The sequence below is a fragment of the Engystomops pustulosus genome, chromosome 8 (assembly GCF_040894005.1).
Source record: "Engystomops pustulosus chromosome 8, aEngPut4.maternal, whole genome shotgun sequence".
Taxonomy (NCBI): Eukaryota; Metazoa; Chordata; class Amphibia; order Anura; family Leptodactylidae; genus Engystomops; species Engystomops pustulosus.
The window spans coordinates 120,312,522-120,337,559 of record NC_092418.1 but is presented as its reverse complement, the minus strand read 5'-3'; the positions used below and the strand labels follow the sequence as shown (position 1 = coordinate 120,337,559).

At 45.2% G+C, this 25,038-nt stretch overlaps 1 protein-coding gene across 1 annotated transcript in view; it reads left to right on the top strand.

Annotated features, from left to right (window-relative positions):
• LOC140076177 (uncharacterized) overlaps positions 1–24,711 on the top strand; it is a 36,224-nt gene extending 11,513 nt beyond the window's left edge. Inside the window, exons 3-4 of the mRNA XM_072122688.1 lie at positions 23,027–23,248; positions 23,330–24,711. Of these exons, the coding sequence (XP_071978789.1) occupies positions 23,027–23,248; positions 23,330–24,711 (1,604 nt within the window). The remainder of the gene's footprint in view (positions 1–23,026; positions 23,249–23,329) is intronic.
• The last annotated feature ends 327 nt before the right edge of the window (positions 24,712–25,038 follow it).

Here is a 25,038-nt window from a genome sequence, read left to right as displayed (position 1 = left end):
TTCCCACAGTCACAAACCACTTGTCCGGTTGCTGCTGAGCAATTTTCCGATGCCCAGGTTTTCCACCAGTCACAGTCTGTGGGTGATGATGACCTTCTTGACGTAGTGAAAGAAGTGTGTAAAGAGGTGTCCGACGATGAGGAGACACGGTTGTCAGACAGTGGTGAAGTTGTTGTCAGGGCAGAAAGTCCGAGGGGGGAGCAGACTGAGGGATCGGAGGATGATGAGGTGACAGACCCAAGCTGGGTTGAGACGCCGGGTGAACACAGTGCTTCTGAGACGGAGGAGAGTCCTCGACCAGAACAGGTTGGAAGAGGCAGTGATGGGGCCAGATGGAGAGGCAGGGCCAGAGCTGGTGCATCAGCGCCAAATGTGTCACGTAGTGAAGCTCCCGTGGCGAGGGATATAGCGAGGGCTATAAGGGATATAGCGAGGGCTATATTTTCAGAAGTCTGGAGGTTCTTTAAGGAAACACCGGACGACCGACGGACTGAGGTGTGCAACCTTTGCCAAACCAGGATCAGCAGGGGTTCCACCACTACTAGCTTAACTACCACCAGTATGCGCATGCATATGACTGCAAAAACACCCCACTCAGTGGCAACAAGCCCGTTCACCTCCGGCCGTGCACACCACTGCTCCTTCCCCTGTGTCAGCTGATAGTCAGCCCCCTGCCCAGTACCCTGGCACAAAAACCCCATCGTCGCTTCCACGATCCTCCACAGCATCCACCAGCGTTCAGCTCTCCATACCCCAGACGCTGGAGCGGAAAAGGAAATATAGTGCAACCCACCCGCACGCCCAAGCCCTTAATGTCCACATCTCCAGATTGCTTAGCCTGGAGATGCTGCCCTATAGGCTAGACCGAGGCCTTTCGCAACCTCATGGCGGCGGCCGCCCCTCGGTATTCGGTCCCCAGCCGCCACTACTTTTCCCGATGTGCCGTCCCAACCCTGCACCAGCACGTGTCAGACAACATCATCCGTGCCCTGACCAACGCCGTTTCTGACAAGGTCCACCTGACCACGGACACGTGGACGAGTGCTGCCAGGCAGGGCCACTATATATCGCTGACGGCACATTGGGTTAACTTGGTGGAGGCTGGGACCGAGTCTGACCCTGCGGCTGGTCATATACTGCAGACGCCGAGGATTGCGGGGCCTACCTCGGTCCAGGTCTTTCAGGCCTACTATGCCTCCTCCTCCTCCCACCCCTCCTCCACCTCCTCCTCCGAACTACCATCCGTGGGCATGGCGCCATCAGTCGGTAGCTCTAGGCACAGCAGCAGTGCCGTCGCTAAGCGACAGCAGGCGGTGCTCAAACTGCTGAGCCTAGGCGATAAAAGGCACACCGCCCAAGAACTATTACAGGGCATCACGGCGCAGACTGATCTGTGGCTGGCACCGCTGAACCTGAAGCCAGGCATGGTTGTGTGTGACAACAGCCGTAACCTGGTGGCGGCTCTGCAACTCGGCAGACTGACACATGTGCCATGCCTGGCCCATGTGTTTAATCTCATAGTTCAGCGTTTCCTCAAGACATACCCCAATCTGTCTGATTTGCTCACGAAGGTGCGCCGCATCTGTGCGCATTTCAGGAAGTCCAGCACAGATGCTGCCACTCTCAGGGCAGCGCAGCGCCGCCTCCAACTGCCCACTCACCGACTGTTGTGCGACGTTCCCACGAGGTGGAATTCAACATTAACCATGTTATCCAGAGTTTACCAGCAGCGCAGAGCGATTATAGACTGCCAGATGTCAACTTCCACCAGAACTGGTAGTCAGGTCAGTCAGCTTCCTCAAGTCTACAATGAGGAGTGGACGTGGATGTCTGATATCTGTCAGGTGCTGAGTAACTTCGAGGAGTCAACACAGATGGTCAGTGGCGATGCCGCCATCATCAGCCTCACCATCCCGCTGCTTGGCCTGTTGAAAAACTCTCTGATCAGCATGAAGTCGGAAGCTTTGCGCTCGTCACAAGAGACGGGGGAAGAAGATTCCCTTGTTGATAGCCAAAGCACCCTCAGGTCTGTTTCTCAGCGCATATCGGAGGAGGTGGAGGAGGATGAGGAGGAAGAGGAGGAGAATGTTGGCGAGACAGAAGAGGGGACCATTGTTCAGTCCTTCACTGTTCAGCATGTATGGGCAGAAGAAGAGGAGTTGGAGGAGTTGGAGGAGGAGGAAATGGGCAGTCAGGCCAGTGAGGGGAGTGAATTCTTGCGCGTTGGGACTCTGGCGCATATGGCAAATTTCATGCTAGGCTGCCTATCCCATGACCCTCGCGTTCAAAGAATTTATTCCAGCACCGATTACTGGGTATTCACTCTCCTGGACCCACGGTACAAGCAAAATCTTTCCACTCTCATCCCTGGAGAGGAAAGGAGTGTGAGAATGCATGAATACCAGCAGGCCCTGGTGCACAAGCTGAAACAGTATTTCCCTTCTGACAGCGCTAGCGGCAGAGTGCGTAGTTCTGCGGGACAAGTAGCGAGGGAGAGTAGGCGAGCAGGCAGCTTGTCCAGCACTGGCAAGGGTACGCTTTACAAGGCTTTTGCCAGCTTTATGTCACCCCAGCAAGACACTTTCACCTGTCCCCAGTCTCGGCAGAGTAGGGCTGATCTTTACAGAAAGATGGTGAGGGAGTACGTAGCTGACCATACCATCGTCCTAAATGATCACACAGCTCCCTACAACTACTGGGTTTCAAAGCTGGACATGTGGCACGAACTGGCGCTGTACGCCTTGGAGGTTCTTGCCTGCCCTGCCGCTAGCGTGTTGTCCGAGCGGGTTTTCAGTGCAGCTGGTGGCATCATCACCGATAAGCGTACACGCCTGTCGACTGACAGTGCTGACAGGCTGACGCTTATCAAGATGAATAAAGCCTGGATTTCTCAGGATTTCTAATCTCCACCAGGTGAAGGAAGCTCAACCTGAATAATTTATGCACTCCTCCTCCTCATTTTCCTCCTTCTCCTCCTCTTTGTACACTAAAGCAGAGGAAACTGGCTATTTTTTGACAGGGCCCACTGGCTCTAGCTATAGTACTTTATGTATTTAATTTTTCTGGAGGGCCACCTACCCGGTCCTCTGTTTTAAACAATTTTTGGGACTGCTACATACAGGCACTCTATCTATTCAATTTTTTTGGAGGGCCACCTACCTGCTCCTCTGGTTTGAAAACTTTTTTGGACTGCCACATACAGGCACTATCCAAATTAAATTGTCTCCATAGCAGCCTCCACACGTTGTCTCCATTGCTACCTCCAAAATCGTCCATATAGCTGCCTCCATACATCGTCCCCTTATCAAACGAGGTGTGTCAGGCAGAAATTTGGGTTGTTTTCATGGATTCCACATCAAAGTTGTTAACTTTGTCGCCACCCTGCTGTGTTATCCACAAAATATACTGGCAAACTTTTATGATTAACCGATATTATTTCAGCGCTTCTTGCGCATCTGTTGATTACACTGCTGTGTAATCCACAAAATATACTGCCAAACTTTTACCATTTACGGATATTATTTCAGCGCTTCATGCGCATCTGTTTACATTCCCCTCACCCGCCATATCCCAAACTTATAAGAACGCTACTACACTTAACTTGGTGGAGGCTGGGACCGAGTCTGACCCTGGGGCTGGTCATATACTGGCGACGCCGAGGATTGCGGGGCCTACCTCGGTCCAGGTCTCAAAGGACTACTATACCTCCTCCTCCTCCCACCCCTCCTCCACCTCCTCCTCCTCCGAATTACCATCCGTGGGCATGGCGCCATCAGTCGGTAGCTCTAGGCACAGCAGCAGTGCCGTCGCTAAGCGACAGCAGGCGGTGCTCAAACTGCTGAGCCTAGGCGATAAAAGGCACACCGCCCAAGAGCTATTACAGGGCATTCCACATAAAACTTGTTAACTTTGTCGCCACCCTGCTGTGTAATCCACAAAATATACTGGCAAACTTTTATCATTTACCAATATTATTTCAGCGCTTCTTGCGCATCTGTTTACATTCCCCTCACCCGCCATATCCTAAACTTATAAGAACGCTACTACACTTGATCTTATACAAAAGGTTCTTAGAAGTGCTGTTTGGGGAGTAGCCTAGAGGCAGGGGCTTGGATTGGCGAAAGCTCGCCTGGCAGCGGAGCGCCAGCTCCATGCCAAGATCCAACTAACATAGTTTTAACTGCAGCACCTTTAATCTACTACTAGTTCACTGCCTCCATACATGGTCCCCTTATCAAACGAGCTGTGTCAGGCAGAATTTTGGATTGTTTTCATGGCTTCCATGTTAACTTTGTCGCCACCCTGCTGTGTAATCCACAAAATATACTGGCAAACTTTTATCATGTACCGATATTATTTGAGCGCTTCTTGCTCACCTCCTTTGGTTCCTCTCTGCCACCCATTGGTTTGAAGCCTGAGTCCATTTAGGGTATGTCGCCATGCCACTCTCTAGCCTGCCGCTGCTGCCGCTGCCTCTGCATGCCGTCCCCTATAGTGTCAGGGTCAATTATTGGATGTTTTAGATGCTATCTAGCTTCATTCTGTCACTCTGTCATGGCCATGCTGTTGCCCATAATTTTGGCAGAATGGTGCGTTTAAGCAGCCTCAGAGGCATCCATGCATGCTGCCCCTGCTGTTTCCTGTCCATTTCCGTGGTGTTTCCATCCTTTTCTGAGGTTTCCAGGTGTTTGGCCAAGCTTCCCTGTGCAGAGCCTTGGTCCCCTTGAAAATGGCTTCAATGGGGCTCGTTATTCGAGACGAGCACTCGAGCATCGGGAAAAGTTCGTCTCGAATAACGAGTACCCGAGCATTTTAGTGCTCGCTCATCTCTAGACCAGACACCAGAATTTATGTTTTAAATTTAACAAATGTATTTTTCATTGTATTTTTTGTTTTACTTTTTCCTTTAAAAGGGTGATAATGTTTTATTTTAGATAATGTAAACCCGGAAAAAGAGTCTTTGTCCTTTTGTCATTGTTTAAGAGTTAAGATATGACAAATATGTTGAAGAATTAAAAAGTCATATAAGAAGGCAAGGCAAAATATGTCCTTGGGGGAGTAAATCTGGGAGAGTCGCTTGTTGAGAAGGACCTGGGGGTACTAGTAGATCATAAATTGAATAACAGCATGCAATGTCAGTTGGCGGCCTCTAAAGCTAGTAGGATCATGTCATGTATCAAAAGTGGTATGGACTCTCATGATAGGGATGTACTATTACCACTATACAAGGTACTGATTCGGCCACACCTGGAATATGCTGTCCAGTTCTGGGCACTGGTCCATAAAAAGGATGTCCTGGAGCTGGAGAGGGTTCAACGTAGAGCCACAAAACTGATAAGGGGTATGGAGGGTCTTAGTTATGAGAAAAGATTAAAACAACTAGATTTATTTAGTCTGGAAAAGAGACGACTACGAGGGGACATGATTAATTTATATAGATATATGAATGGTCCATACAAAAAATATGGTGGTAAGTTGTTTCAGATTAAATCAAATCAAAAGACGAGGGGGCACTGTCTCCGTCTGGAGAAAACAAGGTTTAATCACCGGAGGCGACAGGGCTTTTTTACTATGAGAACTGTCAATCTGTGGAATAGCCTGCCTCAGGCGCTGGTCACAGCAGGGAAAGCGGAGAGCGTCAAGAAGGGTCTAGATGCCTTTTTACACCTAAATAACATTGATTGTTATTAGAGATGAGCGAACATGCTCGTCCGAGCTTGATGCTCGTTCGAGCATTAGCGTACTCGAAACTGCTCGTTGCTCGGACGAATACTTCGCCCGCTCGAGAAAATGGCAGCTCCCGCCGTTTTGCTTTTTGGCGGCCAGAAACAGAGCCAATCACAAGCCAGGAGACTCTGCACTCCACCCAGCATGACGTGGTACCCTTACACGTCGATAGCAGTGGTTGGCTGGCCAGATCAGGTGACCCTGGGATAGACTAGCCGCTGCCCGCGCTGCTCGGATCATTCTGTGTCTGGATGCCGCTAGGGAGAGAGCTGCTGCTGGTCAGGGAAAGCATTAGGGTGTTCTATTAGCTTACTGTTAGGCAGGAGTGATTCTCCAAGAACCCAACAGCCCTTCTTAGGGCTACAATAACGTTCTACTTTTTTTTTTTTTTTTTTGCATCTAGTACCATTTTGTGAGGAATTAGCAGGGGGACTTGCTACCGTTGTGTTTAGCTCTTAGTGGCACACATATCCACCTCAAACACCAAAGTGGGAAAATTTAGTAGGGGTTGGATTTCAATTAGGTACAGTCTGCCATTTTTCCTTTTTTATTTTACGTTTATTTTGTTTAATAACTCAGTGTCATCTCATCTGGCATAGTAGTGTGCTTTCATACTTGGCTAGAAAATAGCCATAGGAGAATCCAAACGGCTTACGCCTACAGTAGCGTTATATATTTGATTTCTGGTTGATCTGCTGGTGGCTGGCCTTGCTGCAGTGCATCTACTAGCCAATTGTGAGCAATTTGTAGTGAGACTTGCGACCGCTGTGTTTTGCGCTTAGTGACGCACATATCCATTGCAAAGACCGAAGTGGGAAAATTTAGTAGGGGTTGGATTTCAATTAGGCACAGTCTGCCATTTGTCCTTTTTTATTTTACGTTTATTTTGTTTAATAACTCAGCGTCATCTCATCTGGCATAGTAGTGTGCTTTCATACTTGGCTAGAAAATAGCCATAGGAGAATCCAAACGGCTTACGCCTACAGTAGCGTTATATATTTGATTTCTGGTTGATCTGCTGGTGGCTGTACTTGCTGCAGTGCATCTACTAGCCAATTGTGAGCAATTTGTAGTGAGACTTGCGACCGCTGTGTTTTGCGCTTAGTGACGCACATATCCATTGCAAAGACCGAAGTGGGAAAATTTAGTAGGGGTTGGATTTCAATTAGGCACAGTCTGCCATTTGTCCTTTTTTATTTTACGTTTATTTTGTTTAATAACTCAGTGTCATCTCATCTGGCATAGTAGTGTGCTTTCATACTTGGCTAGAAAATAGCCATAGCAATAGGATAGCATTGTTTGGTTTTAAAAACTCAAAAACACAAAAAAAAAAAAAAAACACAAAAAAAAGTTTTAAAAAAATTAAAGCTATAACTCTCATTTTAAAAATGTTTAACCCGAGGGCTAGGGGTAGAGGACGAGGGCGGGGACGTGGGCGTCCAACTACTGCAGGGGTCAGAGGCCGTGGTCCTGGCCGGGGTGAGACACCACCTGCTTATGAGGGAGCAGGGGAACGCCGCAGAGCTACACTCCCTAGGTTCATGTCTGAAGTTACTGGGACTCGTGGTAGAGCACTGTTGAGGCCAGAACAGTGCGAACAGGTGATGTCGTGGATTGCTGACAATGCTTCGAGCAATTTGTCCACCAGTCAGTCTTCCACGCAGTCCACCCATGTCACCGAAATCGCCACTCCTCCAGCTCCTGCACCTCAGCCTCCTCCCCCCCAGTCTGCCCCCTCCCAGGAAAATTTGGCATTTGAACCGGCATACTCTGAGGAACTGTTTTCTGGACCCTTCCCACAGTCACAAACCACTTGTCCGGTTGCTGCTGAGCAATTTTCCGATGCCCAGGTTTTCCACCAGTCACAGTCTGTGGGTGATGATGACCTTCTTGACGTAGTGGAAGTGTGTAAAGAGGTGTCCGACGATGAGGAGACACGGTTGTCAGACAGTGGGGAAGTTGTTGTCAGGGCAGGAAGTCCGAGGGGGGAGCAGACTGAGGGATCGGAGGATGATGAGGTGACAGACCCAAGTTGGGTTGAGAGGCCGGGTGAACACAGTGCTTCTGAGACGGAGGAGAGTCCTCGACCAGAACAGGTTGGAAGAGGCAGTGGTGGGGCCAGACGGAGAGGCAGGGCCAGAGCTGGTGCATCAGCGCCAAATGTGTCAACTAGTGAAGCTCCCGTGGCGAGGGCTCTTGCGGCGAGGGCTAGATCTTCAGAAGTCTGGAGGTTCTTTAAGGAAACACCGGATGACCGACGGACTGTGGTGTGCAACATTTGCCAAACCAGGCTCAGCAGGGGTTCCACCACTACTAGCTTAACTACCACCAGTATGCGCAGGCATATGAATGCTAAACACCCCACTCAGTGGCAACAAGCCCGTTCACCTCCGGCCGTGCACACCACTGCTCCTTCCCCTGTGTCAGCTGATAGTCAGCCCCCTGCCCAGGACCCTGCCACAAAAACCCCATCGTCACCTCCACGATCCTCCACAGCATCCACCAGCGTTCAGCTCTCCATACCCCAGACACTGGAGCGGAAACGCAAATATAGTGCAACCCACCCGCACGCCCAAGCCCTTAATGTCCACATCTCCAGATTGCTTAGCCTGGAGATGCTGCCCTATAGGCTAGTAGAGACCGAGGCCTTTCGCAACCTCATGGCGGCGGCCGCCCCTCGGTATTCGGTCCCCAGCCGCCACTACTTTTCCCGATGTGCCGTTCCAGCCCTGCACCAGCACGTGTCAGACAACATCACCCGTGCCCTGACCAACGCCGTTTCTGACAAGGTCCACCTGACCACGGACACGTGGACGAGTGCTGCCGGGCAGGGCCACTATATATCGCTGACGGCACATTGGGTTAACTTGGTGGAGGCTGGGACCGAGTCTGACCCTGGGGCTGGTCATATACTGCCGACGCCGAGGATTGCGGGGCCTACCTCGGTCCAGGTGTTTCAGGCCTACTATGCCTCCTCCTCCTCCCACCCCTCCTCCACCTCCTCCTCCGAACTACCATCCGTGGGCACGGCGCCATCAGTCGGTAGCTCTAGGCACAGCAGCAGTGCCGTTGCTAAGAGACAGCAGGCGGTGCTCAAACTGCTGAGCCTAGGCGATAAAAGGCACACCGCCCAAGAGCTATTACAGGGCATCACGGCACAGACTGATCTGTGGCTGGCACCGCTGAACCTGAAGCCAGGCATGGTTGTGTGTGACAACGGCCGTAACCTGGTGGCGGCTCTGCAACTCGGCAGACTGACACATGTGCCATGCCTGGCCCATGTGTTAAATCTGATAGTTCAGCGTTTCCTCAAGACATACCCCAATCTGTCAGATTTGCTCACGAAGGTGCGCCGCATCTGTGCGCATTTCAGGAAGTCCAGCACAGATGCTGCCACTCTCAGGGCAGCGCAGCGCCGCCTCCAACTGCCCGCTCACCGACTGTTGTGCGACGTGCCCACGAGGTGGAATTCAACACTGACCATGTTATCCAGAGTTTACCAGCAGCGCCGAGCCATTGTAGACTGCCAGATGTCAACTTCCACCAGAACTGGTAGTCAGGTCAGTCAGCTTCCTCAAGTCTACAATGAGGAGTGGACGTGGATGTCTGATATCTGTCAGGTGCTGAGTAACTTTGAGGAGTCAACACAGATGGTCAGTGGCGATGCCGCCATCATCAGCCTCACCATCCCGCTGCTTGGCCTGTTGAAAAACTCTCTGATCAGCATGAAGTCGGAAGCTTTGCGCTCGTCACAAGAGACGGGGGAAGAAGATTCCCTTGTTGATAGCCAAAGCACCCTTAGGTCTGTTTCTCAGCGCATATCGGAGGAGGTGGAGGTGGAGGAGGATGAGGAGGAAGAGGAGGAGAATGTTGGCGAGACACAAGAGGGGACCATTGTTGAGTCCTTCACTGTTCAGCGTGTATGGGCAGAAGAAGAGGAGTTGGAGGAGTTGGAGGAGGAGGAAATGGACAGTCAGGCCAGTGAGGGGAGTGAATTCTTACGCGTTGGTACTCTGGCGCATATGGCAGATTTCATGCTAGGCTGCCTATCCCGTGACCCTCGCGTTCAAAGAATTTATTCCAGCACCGATTACTGGGTGTTCACTCTCCTGGACCCACGGTACAAGCAAAATCTTTCCACTCTCATCCCTGCAGAGGAAAGGAGTGCGAGAATGCATGAATACCAGCAGGCCCTGGTTCACAAGCTGAAACAGTATTTCCCTTCTGACAGCGCTAGTGGCAGAGTGCGTAGTTCTGCGGGACAAGTAGCGAGGGAGAGTAGGCGAGCAGGCAGCTTGTCCAGCACTGGCAAGGGTACGCTTTACAAGGCTTTTGCCAGCTTTATGTCACCCCAGCAAGACACTGTCACCTGTCCCCAGTCTCGGCAGAGTAGGGCTGATCTTTACAGAAAGATGGTGAGGGAGTACGTAGCTGACCATACCATCGTCCTAAATGATCACACAGCTCCCTACAACTACTGGGTTTCAAAGCTGGACATGTGGCACGAACTGGCGCTGTACGCCTTGGAGGTTCTTGCCTGCCCTGCCGCTAGCGTCTTGTCCGAGCGGGTTTTCAGTGCAGCTGGTGGCATCATCACCGATAAGCGTACACGCCTGTCGACTGACAGCGCTGACAGGCTGACGCTTATTAAGATGAATAAAGCCTGGATTTCTCATAATTTCCAATCTCCACCAGGTGAAGGAAGCTCAACCTGAATAATTGATCCACTCCTCCTCCTCCTCATTTTCCTCCTTCTCCTCCTCTTTGTACAGTAAAGCAGAGGAAACTGGCTATTTTTTGACAGGGCCCACTGGCTCTAGCTATAGTACTTTATGCATTTAAATTTTCTGGAGGGCCACCGACCCGGTCCTCTGTTTTAAACAATTTTTGGGAGTGCCACATACAGGCACTCAATCTATTCAATTTTTCTGGAGGGCCACCTACCTGCTCCTCTGGTTTGAAAACTTTTTGGGACTGCCACATACAGGCACTCAATCGATTCAATTTTTCTGGAGGGCCACCTACCTGCTCCTCTGGTTTGAAAACTTTTTGGGACTGCCACATACAGGCACTCAATCTATTCTATTTTTCTGGAGGGCCACCTACCTGCTCCTCTGGTTTGAAAACTTTTTGGGACTGCCACATACAGGCACTCAATCGATTCCATTTTTCTGGAGGGCCACCTACCTGCTCCTCTGGTTTGAAAACTTTTTGGGACTGCCACATACAGGCACTCAATCGATTCAATTTTTCTGGAGGGCCACCTACCTGCTCCTCTGGTTTGAAAACTTTTTGGGACTGCCACATACAGGCACTCAATCTATTCTATTTTTCTGGAGGGCCACCTACCTGCTCCTCTGGTTTGAAAACTTTTTGGGACTGCCACATACAGGCACTCAATCTATTCTATTTTTCTGGAGGGCCACCTACCTGCTCCTCTGGTTTGAAAAATTTTTGGGACTGCCACATACAGGCACTATCCAAATTAAATTGTCTCCATAGCAGCCTCCACACGTTGTCTCCATTGCTACCTCCAAAAGTTGTCCATATAGCTGCCTCCATACATCGTCCCTTTATCAAACGAGGTGTGTCAGGCAGAAATTTGGGTTGTTTTCATGGATTCCACATCAAAGTTGTTAACTTTGTCGCCACCCAGCTGTGTTATCCACAAAATATACTAATAAACTTTTATCATTTACCAATATTATTTCAGCGCTTCTTGCGCATCTGTTTACATTCCCCTCACCCGCCATATCCCAAACTTATAAGAACGCTACTACACTTGATCTTATACAAAAGGTTCTTAGAAGTGCTGTTTGGGGAGTAGCCTAGAGACAGGGGCTTGGATTGGCGAAAGCTCGCCTGGCTGCGGAGCGCCAGCTCCATCCCAAGATCCAACTAACATAGTTTTAACTGCAGCACCTTTAATCTACTACTAGTTCACTGCCTCCATAATAATAATAATAATCTTTATTTATATAGCGCCATCATATTCCGTAGCGCTTTACAAATCATAGGAAACAAATACAAATGTAATGTAACAGAGCACAACATTTGTATGGAACAACAGGAGTGAGGTCCCTGCTCGCCAGAGCTTACGGTTTATGAAGATGATGGGGTAACACGAGGTAAAAGAATATTTAATGGTCAAGCCATTCTTCTTAGGGAATAGAACAAAATATAATAAATGGAATTGCTGTCGCTTGAACCACTCAGCCGTCATCTTATATACCAGGTCCAGGGTGAATGGGACTGTAGAGAAGTCTGGTGCCTGTTGGTTGCTGGATAACAGATGGGAGGACGACACAGGACGGGTTAGTAGAAGAGTTAAAACTTCATGCAGTTAATGAGTGTTATAGGCTTGCCTAAAGAAATAGGTTTTAAGAGCACGTTTGAAACTTTGGAGGTTAGGTATTAGTCTGATAGTCCAGGGCAGAGCATTCCATAGAATTGGTGCAGCTCTAGAGAAGTCTTGGAGACGCGAGTGGGAGGTCCGCACTAGGGGAGAGGTTAATCTAAGATCACTGGCGGATCTAAGAGCACGGGTTGGGCGATAGACTGAGATAAGAGAGGAGAGGTAGGGGGGTGCAGCATTATACAGAGCTTTATGGATGAGGGTTATTATTTTAAACTATTCAAAAGGAGACTGGCAGCCAGTGCAGCTACTGGCATGAACTGTAAGCATACATGGTCCCCTTATCAAACGAGCTGTGTCAGGCAGAATTTTGGGTTGTTTTCATGGCTTCCACAACAAACTTGTTAACTTTGTCGCCACCCTGCTGTGTAATCCACAAAAAATACTGGCAAACTTTTATCATTTACCGATATTATTTCAGCGCTTCTTGCGCATCTGTTTACATTCCCCTCACCCGCCATATCCTAAACTTATAAGAACGCTACTACACTTGATCTTATACAAAAGGTTCTTAGAAGTGCTGTTTGGGGAGTAGCCTAGAGACAGGGGCTTGGATTGGCGAAAGCTCGCCTGGCTGCGGAGCGCCAGCTCCATCCCAAGATCCAACTAACATAGTTTTAACTGCAGCACCTTTAATCTACTACTAGTTCACTGCCTCCATACATGGTCCCCTTATCAAACGAGCTGTGTCAGGCAGAATTTTGGGTTGTTTTCATGGCTTCCATGTTAACTTTGTCGCCACCCTGCTGTGTAATCCACAAAATATACTGGCAAACTTTTATCATGTACCGATATTATTTGAGCGCTTCTTGCTCACCTCCTTTGGTTCCTCTCTGCCACCCATTGGTTTGAAGCCTGAGTCCATTTAGGGTATGTCGCCATGACACTCTCTAGCCTGCCGCTGCTGCCTCTGCATGCCGTCCCCTATAGTGTCAGGGTCAATTATTGGATGTTTTAGATGCTATCTAGCTTCATTCTGTCACTCTGTCATGGCCATGCTGTTGCCCATAATTTTGGCATAATGGTGCGATTATGCAGCCTCAGAGGCATCCATGCATGCTGCCCCTGCTGTTTCCTGTCCATTTCCGTGGTGTTTCCATCCTTTTCTGAGGTTCCCAGGTGTTTGGCCAAGCTTCCCTGTGCAGAGCCTTGGTCCCCTTGAAAAATGCTCGAGTCTCCCATTGACTTCAATGGGGTTCGTTATTCGAGACGAGCACTCGAGCATCGGGAAAAGTTCGTCTCGAATAACGAGTACCCGAGCATTTTAGTGCTCGCTCATCTCTAATAATAATATTTTAGATGATGTCAACTTGGAAAAAGAGCTCAAGGTTTTGGCTTTTTGCCATTGTTTAAGAGTAAAATCTATGACAAATATATTGAGGAATAAAAATGTTGAAGTATAAATGTTGGCAATGTAAATTATGGTATGTATTTGACTGTACAGGCGGTTGCCTACTTAAGAACACCTGACTTACGTACGGCCCCTAGTTATAAACGGACCTCTGGATGTTGGTAATTTACTGTACTTTAGCCCTAGGTTACATTAATCAGCTGTAACAGTTATCACTGGTGTCTATAATGAAGCTTTAGTGTTAATCCTGGTTCTAATGAAAATCCAACATTTTTAAAATCCAATTGTCACAGAGACCAAAAAAAATTTGGCTGGGGGTTACAATAATAAAGTAAACATTTCCGACTTACATACAAATTCAACTTAAGAACAAACCTTTAGACCCTATCTTGTATGTAACCCGGAACTGTCTGTATAACATAGTTATAAAAAGGCAGCACTAGAAATACAAATTTTACCAATAAAAGTTTATTTTTATCACCAAAACTGATTTTGACTGGAATGAAAATGTAAAATAATTTATACTAAAATGATTTTTAAAAAATCTCTATATTTGAAAGGACATGAATAACACTTTATTGTATGATATTCTTCTGCTCCATGAAGTCATTTCCAGGACAAGGCAGTCACATGGTCATTGGAGATGCCTTGTCTGCATGGATTTGCATTTTCTATGGTTCAGGATGTGGAATCAGTAGGGAATCACACAGGGACATTTTTCCTAGTAAATATTTGCAAATGAAGTTATTAAGCTCCATCAGATAAAAGCTGTTTTCATGTTCAGAATGTGACAAGTGTTTTGCTCGTAAATCAAATCTTGGTGGACATAAAAGAATTCACACAGGGGAGAAACCGTTTTCATGTTCAGAATGTGGAAAATGTTTTATTAGGAAATCAGATCTTGTTAAACATGAGAGAACTCACACAGGGGAGAAGCGGTTTGTGTTAACAATGTGACAAATGTTTTACAATGAAATCCCATCTCTAAACACGTCTCTCACACAGGAAAAAGGCAGCTTAATGTTAAGAATGTGACAAACATTTTACTTTGATGAAAAACTTTTTATATATGAAAGGAGCCATAAGGGGAGAAGTCTTGTTGTTATTGAACATCTGTATTTGTAATTCAGTTTGATGTTGTGTTGTATGAGATGCAATAACCAATAAACTTCAGATTGAATTAGAGAACTTGTACAATTATGTAACACAATCAGAATAAGAGAGAAAAATGTGGAGGAGCTCGGATAAAGGATCAGCTGATGTTTTATCGTATACAGGTGTTTGATAAATTTCGCCCTGTATAAGTAAAGCCTATGGTGACTAAATATATGGGAGCCCATGATCAGATCTCAGCCCCATAGAGGTCTATAGCACCTGCATACACCACACCATGGCTGAACTGGGCGGCTGCTCCACATGATATAAGATATGTCCCATATAATGGCTGCTTTCCATGAAGCACACACCCCTCCTGCATTAATGCAAGTGCATAAGGCCTATGGAACCAATGCACACAAAACATAATGGGGACCGATATCCAGCCAAAAATGGTATCATTCCCTGTAGATGTCTATTGCAAACAGTCACATTGGGGTCAGCATACGTTGAATCACCGCACCGTGATCAGGCAAAGAAATGTCCTATATTCTGATGTATTCCGGTGCCAGTCCTGCTCTTCTCTATTGAGAGGGGTCTGCTCACCCATCTTCTCTCCAGCAGGGGGCCGAATGTTTGCCCATGCTATGCTGCACATACTTTAACATAAAAAATGATACCCTCATCTGTCAGAAGCAGGAATTACTATTTCAGGCCATGCATCTTTTTATTTTTCGTTTTAAAGACACAATTTAGTTTTCATCCTTACAATTAACCCTTCAATGACCACTGTATCAGGTTTTTACAGTGTCAGAGGAAGTTTGCAGGACATCAGGTCCTGTTGGTGCCTGCTGGTTATGTTATCACTGCACCAACACCCAGGAATGGAAAAGCTTCAATCCTGGGTATTTAACCCCTTTGAAACCGTAGTCAAACCTGGACTGCAGTGCCTTAGCGGGTGCAGCTAAAGGGCTAATAACAGGTTTACAAGGGTATAAATCGATTTTCTATTGGAGTCTGACCCTGGCATTGACAAGGGTGAAAATTGCAGTAAAAATCCACAGCATTCTGTATAAATGTGCACACAATAGAGAATGGCTATAGAGATTACAATGCTAGAATGCAAAAATAATGAAAATTTAAAAAAAAAAAAATTAGTATTAGTTTAGGTATCACTGCGTTTCAAACAAAATATGAAAACAGTTATTACAGATGGTGGAACCCCTATGGAACCCAAATGTCTGAAACGCTACTTTTACACCATTTTACATACCATAAAAAATGAATTCAAAAGTAATCAAAAGGTTGCACAGGCATCAAAATGGTAGCAATGGTAGCAATGAAAACATCAGCTCATTTTTCAGAAAATGACACCTCACACAGCTCCATAAGTATGAAAAAGATATTAATTTTTGAAAATGTATTAAAGGAAACCTACCATTTCAAATGGTTGGTGTAAGCTGTAAACACCGAGCACAGCTCAGGGTGAGCTGGTGCCGGTGCTTAGTTTCGTTAGTGTTAAAACCACGGTATCGCGGTTTTAACACTTTTTAAACTTTATAGCAGAAACTGCTTCGGCGCTGCGTGCGCACGATGATGCGCGCGCCTACATAGGAAATGTCGCAGGCGTTGCACGCGCACGGTCGTGCGCAGCGCCGAAGCAGCTTTTGCTATAAAGTTTAAAAAGTGTTAAAACCGCGATACCGCGGTTTTAACACTAACGAAACTAAGCACCAGCACCAGCTCACCCTGAGCTGGTGCTCGGTGTTTACAGCTTACACCTACCATTTGAAATGGTAGGTTTCCTTTACAGCACAATAAAACCTGTATAAATTGGGATCACCTTGATCGTACTGAACCAAAGAATAAAGTAGATGTATCGTTTGGAGTCCAGAGTGAAAGTCGTAAAAACTGATCACACAAGAAAGTGCCACAAATGTGAGGTTTTTTTTGCCAATTGTAATCACATTTTGATTTTTTTCAAGCTTCCCAGTACAAGCGATGATATTATAAATAATGTCATGGAGTAGTAAAATTTGTTATCTAGAAAATAAGCCCTCACACAGCTCTGTACACAAAGAAATGTAAAAGATATGTAAAAAGTTACAGATTTTTAAATGTGGGGGCGAAAAATGAACAAAAAAAATGCTGCATCCATAAGGGGTTAAGAAATCTTCAAATATATATATAAAAAAAAAGATCTATCAAGTTATATAGTATACATGTCCCACCTGGGCCCAGTGATTGGTCTATTTTAGTCTTATTGACGTGACATTGCACTTCATCCCGAGATGGGCTGAGCCCTCTCCATGCAAGGTGGGCCTTTGCTGCATATTGCAGCAAACACCCACCGGTAACACCAGCGATCGGTGGCAGTACTGACCTGTAAATGCCTCTGGTAAGGCTTCTGGAGGCCCTAGGGGAGCATGGGCTCAGCCATATTAGATTTGATTACTGTCCCCCTGTGAAGTCATCGGAGGCAGAAATCAGTTACCAGGACAGCCTTGGGTCATACAAAGATCCGAGGCTGCCCCGTTTTGCGTTCCGTTTTAACTACACAATGTAATAAATAATGTACAAAATCCCCATATACTGCCATACTGTAGTATGGCAGTGTATGGTAGGATCAATCAGACAACCTAGGGTTAAAGTAACCTAGGGGGTTTTAAAAATAGTAAAGTAAAAAAAAGCTATATTAAAAAACCTAATAATTCAAATCACCCCCCTTTCACTAGAAGTCATATTAATATAAATAAACAGTAAAGATCATAAACACATTAGGTATTACCGCATTCAAAAATGCCCAATCTATCATAATATAATACTGGTTTTGTCACTTCGTTTAACTCTGTAATGGAAAATAGTGCCCAAAATCGCAAATGGCACTTTTTTGCCATTTTGAAAAATATAAAAAATTCAATAAAAAGTGATCAAAGGGATGCACCATCCTAATAATAGAAGCATTGAAAACTTCATCAAAAGTCACAAAAAAAAACACCACCCACAGCTCTATACACCAAAGTATGAAAAAGTTATTACTGCCAGAAGAGGGCAAAATGAAGAATTTTCTTTTTGTACAGGTTTAAATTTTTGTACATGTATGAAAACATTATAAAACCTATAAAAATGTGTTATCTCAGTGATCGTACTGACCCACATAATGAAGTGGACCTGTCATTTGGGGCACACAGTGAAAGCTGTAAAATCCAAGCCCACAAGAAAATGGCGCAAATGCATTTTTTCATCATTTTCACTGCATTAAAAAAAAAATTTCTGCTTCCCAGTACATGGCATAGAATAGTATATACCGTCACTATGAAGTACAATTTGTTATGCAGAAAACAAAGCAAAACAGAGCTCTTTACATGGAAAAATAAAAAAAAGTTATTGCTTTTTAAAGGTGGGGAGTAAAAAATGGAAAGGCAAAAACAAAAAGAGGATTTACATTATTCTTCCTCATATCATCAGTCAGGGGATTTTCCTTTGTTTAAAAAGAAACATTGAACAGATTGACCCTTTCCTTATCTCCCTACAGCATAAGCCCATGTTAATCCTTATTTCCCTTTACCATGACCCCATGTTATTCCTCATCTCCCTCCACCATGACCCCAGGTTATTCCTCATCTCCCTCCACCATGACCCCAGGATATTCCTCATCTCCCTCCACCATGACCCCAAGTTATTCCTCATCTCCCTCCACCATGACCCCATGTTATTCCTCATCTCCCTCCACCATGACCCCAGGATATTCCTCATCTCCCTCCACCATGACCCCAGGATATTCCTCATCTCCCTCCACCATGACCCCATGTTATTCCTCATCTCCCTCCACCATGACCCCAGAATATTCCTCATCTCCCTCCACCATGACCCCATGTTATTCCTCATCTCCCTCCACCATGACCCCAGAATATTCCTCATCTCCCTCCACCATGACTCCATGTTATTCCTCATCTCCCTCCACCATGACCCCAGGTTATTCCTCATCTCCCTCCACCATGACTCCATGTTATTCCTCATCTCCCTCCACCATGACCCCATGTTATTCCTCATCTCCCTCCACCATGACCCCAGGTTATTCTTCATCTCCCTCCACCATGACCCCAGGATATTCCTCATCTCCCTCCACCATGAACCCAGGTTATTCCTTATCTCCCTACAGCATGACCCCAGGTTATTCCTCATCTCCCTCCACCATGACCCCAGGTTATTCCTCATCTCCCTCCACCATGACCCCAGGTTATTCCTTATCTCCCTCCACCATGACCCCAGGTTATTCCTCATCTCCCTCCACCATGACCCCCAGGTTATTCCTCATCTCCCTCCACCATGACCCCAGGTTATTCCTCATCTCCCTCCACCATGACCCCAGGTTATTCCTCATCTCCCTCCACCATGACCCCAGGTTATTCCTCATCTCCCTCCACCATGACCCCAGGTTATTCCTTATCTCCCTCCACCATGACCCCAGAATATTCCTCATCTCCCTCCACCATGATCCCATGTTATTCCTCTTCTCCCTCCACCATGACCCCATGTTGTTCCTCATCTCCCTCCACCATGACGCCATGTTATTCCTCATCTCCCTCCACCATGACCCCATGTTGTTCCTCAGAGGTTGGCACTTTCAGTTTCTAGTTTCTTGTCGCATTTATAATTGGGAAATAATTTTGGGCTTGTTTTTGCTTTCTTTCTGTCTCTATTTTTGCTTCCTTTCTTTGTTGTTTACAGAATGTATTTTTCGCTCTAGTACAAAGTTAAACGATACGGCTTTGCTTCCATAATATTTTTTCATAAAGAGCTTGTGTGCATGCAAGTCGTCTATATGCTACAAAACTTCAAATTTATAGTTTATGAAGGAATTTATGTTTAAAAAGTTAAGAAAAAAATGTTCCTTTTATTTTAGGGCATCAGATACAATCTTGAAATTTTAAGATGCCACAGAATTTAGATAATTGATGCTAATTAATGTGACCAGACACCAGAATTTATGTTTTAAATTTAACAAATGTATTTTTCATTGTATTTTTTTTTTTACTTTTTACTTTAAAAGGGTGATAATGTTTTATTTTAGATAATGTAAACTCGGAAAAAGAGTCTTTGTTACTTTGCCATTGTTTAAGAGTTAAGATATGACAAATATATTGAAGAATTAAAAAGTCATATATTAAAACTTTTACAATATTTTGTAGTAATAATGTTGGCAATGCCATAGTATGTACTTGACTGTATAATACAGTTATAAAAAAGCAGGACTTTGAAATACAAATGTTACTAACAAAAGTTTACTATACAGCACCAATACTGATTTTGTGACTGGAAAGAAATTCTAAAAATGTTTACTAAAATTATTTTAAAAATAAAAACATATCTCAATATTTGATTGGACATAAAAAACACTTGATTGTATGATATTCTTCTGCTCCATGAAGCCATTTCCCAGACAGGGCAGTCCCATGGTCATTGGAGACGCCTTGTCTGCATGGATTTGCATTCCCTATTGTTCAGGATGTGGAATCAGTAGGGAATCACAGGGCGACATTTCAAATGATTTGCAAATGAAGTTATCTAGTTTCATCAGAAAGACACATCCTGGCCTTTCTTTAGTGGGAAGGGATAATAAACACATAACAAAGGAGAACACTCATAACAAGACACTCTTAAACAAAAAGCCTCGCTAATAAGAAAGTGGGACCAACACCCTTCATTTACATGGGGGAGGTTGTTGAGACAAAAGGGGGCCGACTAAGTAGTATAAGAAACCCAGATACAACTCACATGAGGAGAACTTCTTGTTGGAAGATCTTACTGGAGGAGCTTAGACTGAGAGACTGAGACACAGAATGGAGAGGGAGCAGGTCCAGATATGTGTGGAGGAGGGAGCCTGGGAAGGAGGACATGAAGCTTGTGCCAAGGACCACCAGGATGGTGAGTACTGACATCCTTCATTGCTTTCTATAAATGATTTTTCCTCTGCCACATTATTTCTGCCTATATCCACTACCACAAAATATAGCCTTTCAAACGGAAAAATAGCGGTAGTGCCTCCACAATATTGGTGTTTATCTGACTCTCATGACTTGTTCTATTTTTGGGCGCAAAATTGTGGCACTGCTTGTGAATCTGAGATATTTCCGTCTCTATTGGGTACAATTTTTGGCGCAAAATTATTGCAGCTAAACGCTGGTCTCGGGAGTTCATAGCGATTGCACTTGTATTACTGAAGTGTTTGCAAAAGGATTGTGACACGGAAGTCTGACATGAATCTGTTCACCCGTTAAACTGAGTTCACCAGAAAAAAATGGTGCACTCAAGCTCCTGGCTTCATAAATCTGGAGCCAATAGAACTCCTTAGACTAGTTTTCTGCAGCTCTAATTGTGCGCCAAACATTTTGTAAAAGCGGTGGATTCCCTAACAGCGCCCAAATTGTGGGCACTTCTAAAGTCGATAATGAAGACCCCATTGTGCTTTTTATCAAATGTATGATTTTCATTGTACATTCACAGTTTGCAGTAAAAAATGCATCTCAACTGCATAAAAATAAAAATGCAGCAATAGGAGTAAAGAGGTGCAGAAATGTAGGGGTACAGTCATGTACAGATGTAGGAGTGCAGTCATGTACAGATATAGGGGTGTAGTCATGTACAGATATAGGGGTGCAGTCATGTACAGGTGTAGGGGTACAGTCATGTACAGATGTAGGGGTGCAGTCATGTACAGGTGTAGGGGTACAGTCATGTACAGGTGTAGGGGTGCAGTCATGTACAGGTGTAGGGGTGCAGTCATGTACAGCTGTAGGGGTACAGTCATGTACAGGTGTAGGGGTACAGTCATGTACAGGTGTAGGGGTGCAGTCATGTACAGGTGTAGGGGTACAGTCATGTACAGGTGTAGGGGTGCAGTCATGTACAGGTGTAGGGGTGCAGTCATGTACATATGTAGGGGTGCAGTCATGTACAGGTGTAGGGGTGCAGTCATGTACAGCTGTAGGGGTGCAGTCATGTACAGGTGTAAGGGTGCAGTCATGTACAGGTGTAGGGGTGCAGTCATGTACAGGTGTAAGGGTGCAATCATGTACAGATATAGGGGTGCAGTCATGTACAGGTGTAGGGTTGTAGTCATATACACGTGTAGGGGTACAGTCATGTACAGGTGTAGGGGTACAGTCATGTACAGGTGTAGGGGTGCAGTCATGTACAGGTGTAGGGGTGTAGTCAGGTACAGGTGTAGGGGTGTAATCATGTACAGGTGTAGGGGTACAGTCAAGTACAGGAGTAGGGGTACAGTCATGTACAGATGTAGGAGTGCAGTCATGTACAGATATAGGGGTGTAGTCATGTACAGATATAGGGGTGCAGTCATGTACAGGTGTAGGGGTACAGTCATGTACAGATGTAGGGGTGCAGTCATGTACAGGTGTAGGGGTACAGTCATGTACAGGTGTAGGGGTGCAGTCATGTACAGGTGTAGGGGTGCAGTCATGTACAGCTGTAGGGGTACAGTCATGTACAGGTGTAGGGGTACAGTCATGTACAGGTGTAGGGGTGCAGTCATGTACAGGTGTAGGGGTACAGTCATGTACAGATGTAGGGGTGCAGTCATGTACAGCTGTAGGGGTGCAGTCATGTACAGGTGTAGGGGTGCAGTCATGTACATATGTAGGGGTGCAGTCATGTACAGGTGTAGGGGTGCAGTCATGTACAGCTGTAGGGGTGCAGTCATGTACAGGTGTAAGGGTGCAGTCATGTACAGGTGTAGGGGTGCAGTCATGTACAGGTGTAAGGGTGCAGTCATGTACAGATATAGGGGTGCAGTCATGTACAGGTGTAGGGTTGTAGTCATATACACGTGTAGGGGTACAGTCATGTACAGGTGTAGGGGTACAGTCATGTACAGGTGTAGGGGTGCAGTCATGTACAGGTGTAGGGGTGTAGTCAGGTACAGGTGTAGGGGTGTAATCATGTACAGGTGTAGGGGTACAGTCAAGTACAGGAGTAGGGGGACAGTCATGTACAGGTGTAGGGTTGCAGTCATGTACAGGTGTAGGGGTGCAGTCATGTACAGGTGTAGGGGTGTAGCCAGGTACAGGTGTAGGGGTGTAATCATGTACAGGTGTAGGGGTACAGTCAAGTACAGGAGTAGGGGTACAGTCATGTACAGGTGTAGGGGTACAGTCATGTACAGGTGTAGGGGTACAGTCATGTACAGGTGGGGGTGCAAAGATGTACATATATTGAAATATAAAGCTTCACATATGTACAAAATAGGGATCATTCATCTTTAGTCTAGACATTTGTCTTTTTTTCCCCTGGTTTTGGACTTGTTTGATTTATCTTAGAGGGTGAGATATGATATATAAAATGTTATAAATATTTATATCATTACAGATTTATTAACTTTGTTATTGATTAACTTGTTATTCAACCTTATATTGTAGATGACGTTACTTGTGACTCAGAGGAACATCTGATATCTTCAGATATTAAAGCTGATGATTGTGGGATCACACAAGATACATGTATAGAAAACAACAGCAGAAAGGATTCACCCTCAGACCTTCACCGCAACAATCTATCACCTGGTTCTATTACATTGGACACTTCTTCTGATACAACACAGACTAAAAATCCAAAAAGGAGCCACCACAGAGAAGCCGAGCATCTAAGAACTGCAACCAGGAAGACATTTTCTTGTTCTAAATGTGAGAAATGTTTTACTCTTAAATGGAATCTCCTCACACATCAGAAAATTCACACAGGGGAGAAGCCGTTTTCATGTTCGGAATGTGAAAAATGTTTTATTCAAAAATCAGATCTAGTTCAGCACGAGAGAATTAACACAGGGGAGAAGACGTTCTCTTGTTCGCAATGTGCCAAATGTTTTATTGAAAAATCAAATCTTCTTGTACATGAGAGAATTCACACAGGGGAGAAGCCATTTTCATGTTCAGAATGTGGCAAATGTTTTCGTCATAAATCAGAACTTGTTCAGCACGAGAGAATACACACAGGGGAGAAACCGTTTTCCTGTTCAGAATGTGGCAAATGTTTACGTCATAAATCAGATCTTGTTAAACATGTGAGAATTCACACAGGGGAGAAGCCATTTTCATGTTCAGAATGTGGCAAATGTTTTCGTCAGAAATCTTATCTTGTTAAACATGAGAGAATTCACACAGGGGAGAAGCCGTTTTCATGTTCAGAATGTGGCAAATGTTTTCGTCATAAATCAGAACTTGTTCAGCACGAGAGAATACACACAGGGGAGAAACCGTTTTCCTGTTCAGAATGTGGCAAATGTTTTCGTCATAAATCAGAACTTGTTAAACATGTGAGAATTCACACAGGGGAGAAGCCATTTTCATGTTCAGAATGTGGCAAATGTTTTCGTCAGAAATCATATCTTGTTAAACATGAGAGTATTCACACAGGGGAGAAGCCGTTTTCATGTTCAGAATGTGGCAAATGTTTTCGTCAGAAATCAAAACTTATTGAACATGAGAGAATTCACACAGGGGAGAAGCCGTTTTCATGTTCAGAATGTGGCAAATGTTTTCGTCAGAAATCAGATCTTGTTAAACATGAGAGAATTCACACAGGGGAGAAGCCGTTTTCATGTTCAGAATGTGGCAAATGTTTTAGTCAGAAATCAAAACTTATTGAACATGAGAGAATTCACACAGGGGAGAAGCCGTTTTCATGTTCAGAATGTGACAAATGTTTTTTTCAAAAATCTCATCTTGTTAAACATGAGAGAATTCACACAGGGGAGAAACCATTTTCATGTTCAGAATGCGGGAAAAGTTTTATTCAAAAATCAGATCTTGTTCAGCATGAGAAAATTCACACAGGGGAGAAACCGTTTTCATGTTCAGAATGTGGCAAATGTTTTATTAGGAAATCAGATCTTGTTAAACACGAAAGAATTCACACAGGGGAGAAGCGGTTTTCATGTTCAGAATGTGGCAAATGTTTTAGTCAGAAATCAAAACTTATTGAACATGAGAGAATTCACACAGGGGAGAAGCCGTTTTCATGTTCAGAATGTGGCAAATGTTTTATTAGGAAATCAGATCTTGTTAAACACGAAAGAAATCACACAGGGGAGAAGCAGTTTGTGTAAACAATGTGACAAATGTTTTGCAATGAAATCCCATCTCTAAACACGTCTCTCACACAGGAAAAAACAACATTTGAATGTTTAGAATGTGTCAAACATTTTCCTTTTTTTTACATATGAGAGGAGCCACAAGGGGAGAAGTCTTGTTCTTATTGAAGATCTGCATTTGTAATTGAGTTTGATGTTGAGTTGTATGAGATGCAATAACCAATAAACTTCAGATTGAATTAGAGAACTTGTACAATTATGTAACACAATCAGAATAAGAGAGAAAAATGGGGAGGAGCTCGGATAAAGGAGCAGCTGATGTTTTGCCTGAGTGTGAACACG